General features: G+C 33.9%; 1 protein-coding gene across 1 annotated transcript in view; it reads right to left on the bottom strand.

Moving 5' to 3' along the window:
- Window positions 1–10223, bottom strand: part of BRIP1 (BRCA1 interacting protein C-terminal helicase 1) — a 182016-nt gene that overhangs the window by 167524 nt on the left and 4269 nt on the right. Inside the window, exons 3-5 of the mRNA XM_008070847.2 lie at window positions 9038–9211; window positions 2524–2651; window positions 321–440 (exon numbers count right to left, since the gene is read on the bottom strand). Coding sequence (XP_008069038.1) covers window positions 321–440; window positions 2524–2651; window positions 9038–9211 — 422 coding nt within the window. The remainder of the gene's footprint in view (window positions 1–320; window positions 441–2523; window positions 2652–9037; window positions 9212–10223) is intronic.

Genomic DNA, 10223 nt, shown 5'->3' with positions numbered 1-10223 from the left:
GTGGAAGGCTGAGGCAGAAGGATCGCCAGAGCCCAGCAGGTCGAGGCTGCGGTGGCCGGGAGCGGCCACTGCACTCCAGTCTGTGCGACTGAGTGAGACACCAACTCAAAAATAAATAAATAAATAAATAAATGAGGAACTGAGGTATAGACAGGATAGGCTTTACCATCTCACACTTTAGTAGCAGAGATGTGACAGCATTTAGGACTTCTGAGTTGTTTCCTACTGTTCTTTGTATAATACTATTCTTTTTACAAAAAATTAATTTAGAAAAGTCTACATTTTCCTTCTTTAAACAGAACAATGGTATAAATACATACATTTTGTGGAGAAAAGGAGTTTATCTTTTCCAGTGGAGAGTTGAGTTTTATGGTTTTTTCTAAAGCAACTTTGGCATCCAAATGGTGTACTTCCTTTTCAAAACAATGACGTTTTCTAATCTGTAGATACAGAAACAAAATGAAGTTTAATGTAAACCAAAAGTGTCACCCGTTAATTGTCCTCAAAGGTCAAAATGTATTTTTTTCTGTATACATGTGTTTGTATCCAAACAAACTATTTCTAACTGGCAATAATCAAATAATTATTTAAAACATAATTAGATACTCCACCTCATTATAACACTTAAATAGAATATACTAACAACTCGTGAATACTAGCTAAACTAGCTTTTATTTATTTATATATTTTGAAACAGGGCCTTGCTCTGTCTTCCAGGCTGGAGTGCAATAGCCCAACTATAGCTCACTGTAATCTGGAACTCCTGGGCTCACACAATCCCCCTGTCTTGGCCTCCCAAGTTGCTGGGATTACAATCATGTGCCGCTATGCTTGGTTAATTTTTTTGTAGAGACAAGGGTCTCACTATGTTACCCAGGCTGGTCTCAAACATCTGGCTTCAAGGAATCTTCCTGCCTCAGCCTCCCAAAGTGCTGGAATTACAGGTATGAGCCACAGCACCTGTCCCCAAAATAGCTTTCATTAGTGATATATCAACATTTTAGTATTGTAAAATGATCTTCTCAAAAAATAGTCCCACTATATGTACATCTAGTATTACAGCAAAGTCCAATCATACATATCTAATTGGAAAATAAAATTAAATCAAAATTTAAGTATAATTATACATTGAAAAGCATCCAGAATAAAAATTTCTTTTTTGAGTTGGTGCTTCACTCTGTCACCCAGGAGGCATTGCAGTGGCACCATCACAACTCATTGCAGCCTCAGCCTCCTAGGTTCAGGCGATTTCCAGATCGGCCTCCAGAGTAGCTGGGACTATAAGCATACATTAACATGCCCAGCTACCTTTTTTTTTTTTTTTTGTATAGACAAGGTCTTGCTATGTTGCCTAGGCTGGAAAATTTTGAAATGTAAATAGCCATGATTTCCTAATGACAGAATTGATCACTATTGTTACATTACTTACTAGATATTTGATAAGCCAAGTTGTTTTTGATTAAATCTCTTTCACAAATACCACTAAGTTTTCTTTTCAAACTACATCCATGTTTTTTTCCTACTTGAAAAAGACCTATTTACTACAGTTATAAGGGGGGAAAACATTTCTATCAATAATCAATAATCCCATTCCTACCAAAAATGTCAGGGCCAATAAAGTCAGGGAGTAAATGTTTTATGTTAAGTCCTAACTCATGACATACAACTCTATTTACACATTTTGTGGGTGAAAAATCTCTATAGATTTACACTTTGTTTGGAATTGATGCTTTGACAAAAATAAATGAGCTCATTCTACTTCAAAGATAAGGTTGAACTATAGAAATTAATAAAAATTGTGAGTGGAACAGCTAAACTACATAAGAATGCAAACATCTGGAATATATCCAACTAAAAGTATCCAATTACTTACCTACAATTACTAATACTAATTAATAATCATCTTTTTTTATTTATAACTAAATCTATTAAAATCCCAGCCTCCCTGCCTCACTGTTATGAATTGTGACAAAAACTTGTGCTCATCTATGAACAATATATTTCATTAAAAATACCTAGTAATTAAGACATTTTAATAATTTTTAGAAGTATATATATTTTATCATGTATCAATCTTAAAAACTCAATAAATCATAAACCTTGTCATTATACTAAAACTATCAATACCAAAAATATCCATAACACAAATATTCATATCAAAGGTATTTTGAGCAAAAGAAAATGCTATTATCAAATTTAAAACAATGAGGGGGTTAAAAAGTACAAAGTAGCTATATCACCAAGATATGCCTTAAGTAAATATTTTACTGTCAAATTCCTCATATATAAGAAAGCACCATGCAGTTTAACTTCAATGACATAGTATTGTGAATAATCCGCTGTAATAAGAAACTCTTTTGTAACAGATAACCATACAAATTAAAATTACAACAGATTACCATTTAACTTACAGTTGTCATATGACCCAACTAATCTCCACAAGCACATTGAAAACTTGATTGATACTTGACTACCATATTCAACTATAACTAGATTATTTCTCTGCCAATAAACCCTGTTTACCTGCTGTGTAGTTTCTAGGGGTCGGATTCTTTTCTTCTCTACTTGAAAATCATCATTTTCATTTCTGCATACGGATGCCTGTTTCTTGGCAGATAACTCTGCAGCCAGAGTGGTTTTTTCAGGGGAGTCTTATATAAGAATTTTTTAAAAAGCGTAAATAACTTAAACAATTTTTCTAGAAGATGTTAAGACTTATTGCTAAAAATGTCAAACCACAGTTTAAAACATGAGACCCTAAAGATGTTTAAAAAACACTTCTTTACCATTCAGTTCATTTTACCAAAGATATAACAAACATTTTGAGAAACATGTTTTCAATAAGAAAAGCCCAATTTTGATTTAATAGCTTTATGTGTTTGTAGACTACTCCCAGTAAAAGGGTTTAAAATATGTAACTCTAAGATTCTCTCCATAAAATGTATTTCATTTCCATAAAAACCTTTATTTACAATATCTCAATATTTCTTTCCAAAGCTTCTCTATGTTCTTCTTTAGACTAGATAGATAGATATAGATATAGATAAAGATATAGATATAGACATAGATATAGATTTTTTTTTTAAGTTGGAATCTCACTCTTGCTCAGGCTGGAATGAAGTGGCATACTCATGGTCACCGCAGCCTCGACCTGCTGAACTCAGGCGATCTTTCCACCTCAATCTTCCAAGTAGCTGGAACCATAGGCATGCGCCATCATGCCCGGCTAATTTTTTATTTATTACAGAGACAAGGTCTTACCAAGTTGTCCATGCTGGTCTCGAACCCCTGGGCTCAGGCAATCCTTTCGACTTCACCTCCCAAAGTGCTGGGATTGAAGGTGTGATCCACCATGCCCAGTGGAGACTAAAAATATTCATTATAGAATCAAGTTTATGTAATCTTTTAATCTCACAATCTCAAAAGCTCATTCTCAAGGTCATCAATGACCTCTTAATCACCAAATAGCATTAATTAGCCCATTCTACAAAGGTGAACATTAGTTTTAAAGAAGTCAAGTAATTTGCCCAGTGTCATATAACTAGTGAGTGGCAGAGCTTAGATGTGACTGAATCCTGCTGTCTGACTCCAAAGTCCATAAATATAACCTCTAGGCATATAGCGAAACATAACTCCCTGTCTTCTTGGAACAAAGCAAATATATTTTTTTCTACCTTAATGTCTGTAACTTTGTTCCTAACTATTCTTTATATGTTAGTTTCTCCCTTTTCCTAAATATTAATGTTCTTAAAGGTACCTTCCTTCTTTGCTCCTCTCTGCACATTCTCTCCTCTCCTGTGGCTTGAATTCACATAACAATCATTTATTATACTGAGTCCATACAATGGCCAGATACCATGGACAAACAATGAAGGAAACAGATACTGGCCTCAACAAATTTATAGACTATTTACAGAGGAGAAAGACCTACATGAACTGGTCTCTAATACTGTTCTCCAAAACATAAATTCAGAAATAAACTTATGTCACATAGCATTGGTTTTCTAGTTTTTTTCTTAAGTCTAGATCTATTTTTTTTAAATATTGCTTAAAATTTCCAAAATAGGAATGAAAAGACCTAGAACTTCCCTGATCTACTTTCCCCTTCCCCTTACAAGCCACGTTTCTTTGTAAGAGTCTTAGGAAAATAGTTTAAAAACCACTATACTCTAAAATCTGAAGAGTTCTGTCTTTCATACCTAGGTCTTTAATCTGCCTAGAATGAATTTTTTTTTATATGGTGTAAGGTAGGGCTCCAATTTCAATCTTTTCTATATGGATATCTAATAGTCCCAGCACCACTTAAGTCTCTGTATTCACCTATGCTCTGTAGGAGCATTTCTGTAAAAATATCAAGTTTCAGTCATAAAGGACTGAAGTAGGGTTCTCACTGTGCTAACATCAAAATGTCTTAATTACTATAGCTTTATGTGTAATAAATCAGGATATCCAGTAGATCAAGGCTGTCACCTTGACCTGCTTCTTCCAAAGTGTCTTGGTTATTCTTAGCCTTTTGCATTTCCAAACATATTTTAGATAAGACATGATTTTAAGCTCTGCATTTCCAAGTACATCAGCAAAATAACCACAAAATAAACCTAGATTCTCAACAAAGATAATTTTAACACCAACACTTCCCACCCCAGCAACACAGGGCGATGTCTGGAGACATTTTTGGTTGTCACAAAAGGGAGTGAGGATGTTTACTACCAGCATCTAGTGGATAGAGACCAGGGATGCGTCTAAATATTTCACAATGAACAGCTCCCACAACAAAGAATTATCCCACTCAAAACGTTTATAGTGTCACTGTTTCGAAACCTTGTCCCAAACAGAACAAGGGGCAAATTTGCCTGGGCCCATTAAAAGGGTAGGGAATGTCTATCCAAAATAATTTATTTCTAGAAAAACTAAACTGTCATATGCCAGATAGGTTAACCCCAATTTATAAAAACAAAAATCATATCATCATCACATACAAAGTTTTATCTTCCTGTTCTTTATAACAGATGAGTTTGGAAGAAGCTCATCAAAGGGGCTGTTAAGTATTTAAGATACAGACTTGGAAAAAAAAACAAGATATTTCCCAACTATGTTTTTAAAAATCCCCTTCAATTCAGTAAGAAATAACCCAATAGACAAATGGACAACCTGATTAGGCAATTTACTAAAAAAATTCAAGTAACCTATAAATATATAAAAAAGATGCTCAACCACATTAGCCATCAGAATGGCTAACATTTTTTAAAAACTGGAAATATCAAGTACTAACAAGAATGATGAACAGCTTCCATATACTGCTGAGGGGGAGTAAGGAGAACACGTGAGAACACAAAATTGGTTTCAACCACCTTGGAAAATGTTACCAGTATGTACTACAGCTGAACATATGTATACACTATGACCTGCAATTCCATTTCTAAATATGCAGCTAATAGAAAACACTTACCTATGTTCACCCCTATGAACAAAGATGTTCATGATAGCATTGTTAAAAAAATGTAGAAACAACCCAAATGTCAAACAAATAAATGAGGTTTATTTGTATAAGGAAATAATATGAAGAAACAAGACTCGGTGGCTCAGCCTGTAATCCCAGCATTTAGCCCGCAGGTTTGAGACCAGCCCAGGCAACTTGGCAAGACCTCATCTCTACAATAAATCAAAAATTAGCCAGGCGTGGTAGCACACACCTTTGGTTCTGGCTACTTGGAAGGATCGCCAGAGCCTAGCAAGTTGACGCTGGGATGGCAGTGAGCATGCTACTGCACTCCAGCCTGGGCGACAGAGTGAGATTCCAACTCATTAAAAAAAAAAAAAAGAAGTACTAATATATACAACAACATAAATGAATCCCACAAATACAATGTCAGGCAAAAAAAAGATAGATACAAGAGTACATATATAATTCCAATTCTATAGAGGCAAAACTCATCAATGGTGACAGAAGGGAAGACAACAGTTATCTAAGGAAACAATGGACAGTGACAGGAAAAGAATATGAAGAGGACCTCTGGTGTGTTGGCAACAAATATACACATATATGGTTTTTTAGTCTAGGCAGTGGTTACAAGAACATGTTCACTTTGTGAAAATTCATCAAGCTATACACATATGATCTGCATGCTTCTGTATTTAGTTTATATCTTACTAAAGAATTTACTTACAAGGAGAGTATCAGAATACAAGCTGGATTTATCCCTTTAGAATAGTCTAAATAACCCTGACTCGCAATAATTTTAATATGCAAGTTGCATATATATGGACAACTGATTTTTGACAATGGTACAAAGGCAATACAGTGGATAAAGAACAGCCTTTTCAATAAATGATAATGAATAAATGAATAGCCATATGCAAAAAAATAAACTTGGATCCACATCTCATATCATATGAACAAATTAACTCATAATGCATTTTAGACCTAAATGTAAAACCAAAAACTGCATCTGCTAAAAGACTTGTATTCAAAATACTTAAAGAAGAATCAAAATTTAACAAGAAGAGGCTGGGCATGGTGCCACACACCTGTAATCCTAGCACTTTGGGAGTCTGAGGAGGGAGGATTGCTTGAGCCCAGGAGTTCAAGACCAGCCCGGGTAACATAGCAAAATTCTCATCTCTACAAAATTTTTTTTTAAAAATTAGCCGGGTGTGGTGGCATGTGCCTGTAGTCCCACCTAATCAGTAGGCTGAGGTGGGAAAATCACTTGAGCCCAGGAGTTCAAGGCTGTAGTGAGGTGTGATTGTGCCACTGCACTCCAAACTGTGTAACAGAGTGAGACCCCTTACTCAAAACAAAACAAAACAAAAAAATTAACAAGAAAAAAACTTAAACAGGCAAATGATTTGAACAGATATTTCATCAAAGACACATGGATGGCTAATAAGCAAATGAAAATATGCTTAACGTATAAGTCATTAGGGAAATGCTAATTTAAGCCATGAGATATCACTACATGGCTATTAGAATGGCTAAAATTAAAAAGACTAACCATACCAAGTGTTGCAAGGATGTGAAGAAATTGGATCTCTCATAACTGATAGTGGGAATGTAAAATGGTACAACCACATCATAAAATTGTTTGGAGATTTCTTAAAAAGTACATACCTACAAAGCAAACTGGTCATTCCACTCCTAGGTTTCACCCAAGAAAAGAGAAAACATATGTCTACACAAGGACTTATATACAAATGTTCATAGTAGCTGTCTTTGTAATAGCCCCAAACTAGAAAAACCCAAATATACATCAGGTAACTGGATAAACCATTTGTGGTAGATCCATAGAATATTGCTCAGCAACAAAAAGGAAAAAACTACTGAAATGCAACCACATGGATAAATCTCAAAATAATTATGTTAAATGAAAAACAGATGAAATTGTATACAAATTGTATGATTACATTTATATAAGCTGTAGAAAATGCAAACAAACCTATAGTAACAAACAGCAGATAAGTGGTTGGAGAGTGTGAGTTATAGAGGTAGGAAGGAAGGATAACAAAGAGGCATGAGAATTCTTGACTCTGGTGAAAGTATATATATGTCAAAACGAATCAATGTGTACCATTTAAATATTATACAGTTTGTTATGTCAAGTAAACCTCAATAAAGCTGTTTTAAAAGATTAGGTTGTATACAAACATTATATACCAGCGTTCTTATAATTAGCTCGAAATTAACTCCATTCATTCATCCACTGAAATATTTCTCTAGCACCTACTGCATGCCAGGCACTTTGATAGGTTCTAGGGACACAATGGTAAGCAAATGGACATAGTTCCTGACCTTGTGAAGAATAAGGTCTGCCAAGGGGAAGCAGAGATTAATGAAAGATACATACAGACATACTATGACAAGTACTATAAAGAAGTACACACAATGAGATGACAGAATACCACAGGGAAATCAAATCTAGTCTGACAGAAAATTCAGGAATGGATATTCCAAGAAAGTGATATATAAGCTGAGGAAGAGAAGGATAACAAGAGGAAGACAGAACTTTGGTCAGAAGAGACACTAATGTAAGCAAAGACTCCGAGGAAGGAGAAAGCATGAACCTTTGAAGGAGCGGAAAGAAAGTCAAAAGGTTTAGAGGTCAAAATAATGTAGACAACATTACTGGTCACCCAGTCAACAAATATTCCATATCCTTTTCCTCATTTCTAGCAGAATCACACTCAAGTTCCAGTACCTACCTTCCTCTATACAATCATGTATTTTAGAGGAAGTTGACTCCATCACTGATTTTAGGAAATGCATACTGTTTAGGTTTAAGTCAATTATGGTAATTTTTTTCTCCCTGCCAGTGATTAGTTAAGGAACAATAAAAGTAAAAGCAAGAAAGAAGTTACTAGACGCTCTAAACAGAAGATAACAGTTTGGACTATGGAAGTGTCAATGAATATGAAGTTTTGCATGAAGAAATCAGGAAGAAAAAACTGTCCAGAATGTTCCCTAGGTTTCTGTCTTAGGTAAACAATAGTCAATTCCTTCCATGTAGTCAAAAGCAGAAGTATTTTTTAAAATATATCATTAATAATCTTATATTAGCCTTAATATATTTTTCTTAAATTAATAAAAACTATTTAAGGATCATACATAAACATACTTGATTCTCACATAGGATACTGGCCTCAGAAGGTCAGGCAAACTTATCAAGAATGAATGAATGAGGCAAATTAGATTTTTGTCTTAGAATATAAACATCACGTTTTATAAAATTCTAACATATAATTAATTAACAATACTAGCTACCACAAAATCAGTTTCTGAAAATCACTTATTTTAACTTGCCTTCATAAAAAAATGATTTAACCCAGCAAAATGTCTCAATAAAATAAACATCAAACCAAGAATAAAAAGAAGTTCAAGGATTTTTCTACCACTCTATGCACTATTTTAAAATAATTCCAGATAAATTAGGTAGAGATCTAATGATCTGATGCTAATCAAATGTATATAAATTAGATTTTATAACAGTAGTAATTAAGACTCTTATTACATATCAACAGACCTAAGCAAAATATAAATTACCTTGACAAGTTGATGAAGTGCCATTTCTTTCAGAGGGCGGTGTGCTTGGACTATTGAAATGATGTGAAGTTCCTTGGTTCATATCACTGTCTGTAAGATTCTTTGAATGGCAAATACAACAACAAGAGGATGGTACTTCAGCTTTTTTACTTGAGCCCTCATCCACTGGCTTCCCTAAAATGGAAGAATCTCTACTTATATCTAATTAAATAAACATTAATCATTCTCTGCAGCTAGGTTAAGTAACCATCCCAGCTTACCTAGTATAGGGAGGTTTCCCAGTATGCAAGATTTTTATAGCTAAAACCAGGAAACTACCTGGCAAATCCGGACAAGCTGGTCACCCTATGTGCAGCATCAAACTGGACAGGAGAGAAGTACTTATGCCAAAACATTTATAGAGAAATTATCACCAATTTATATAGTCTATAAAAATCTAATAATCAAAGATTCATAAAAATGTAATAAAAGCACCATTCAAGTATTCATTTATTTTTAGATTTACTTAAAACTCAAGTAGGAAAGACCTAAAATATATTCTTAATTATTGCTCTTTCTCTAAATGAAGAATTTGAAAGTTCAATATATTAAGTAAAATGTTAACACATAAGGGTTAAATCATTCCCAACATTGTAATTTTATTTCAAATAGAAACATGCTTCATAACGTATCAGTTCTGATACATGTATCAAAGTACATTTTAAGGTCAGTATTCAAATGCAAAAAAATAGGTAGCTTTGATGCCTTCATATAATACAGAATTATAATAGGTCTACACCGTGTGCCTACATTGGATAAAAATATATAATTTCTGAGTGATTTACTTTTTTAATAGTACTGACATTCTTTTCATATTTGTACCAAATAAATACTACTAATTCTTTCAGACATCTGCCATTAAAATCTTAAGTTGCTCACCAATAATCTTAATTTTCTCCAAAAATTAACATCAGTAAGAATCAAAATGAACAACCAAGAGCTTATACAATATTTACTTTTTTAATTTTTAGCACATTCTTATTAGTAACAAGCATTCCCTTTTAAAAATGTATATATGTATACATATACACATATATACATACACATATACACAGACACACACACACACACACCTCCCCATGATTAATTTTTTTTTTTTTTTTGGGTTGGAGTCTTACTCTGTCACCCAGACTGGAGTGCAGTGGCC

This window comes from Carlito syrichta, unplaced genomic scaffold (assembly GCF_000164805.1).
Source record: "Carlito syrichta isolate Samal-C Ts95f unplaced genomic scaffold, Tarsius_syrichta-2.0.1 Scaffold314028, whole genome shotgun sequence".
NCBI lineage: Eukaryota > Metazoa > Chordata > Mammalia > Primates > Tarsiidae > Carlito > Carlito syrichta.
This window is presented reverse-complemented; position numbering and strand designations above follow the sequence as displayed.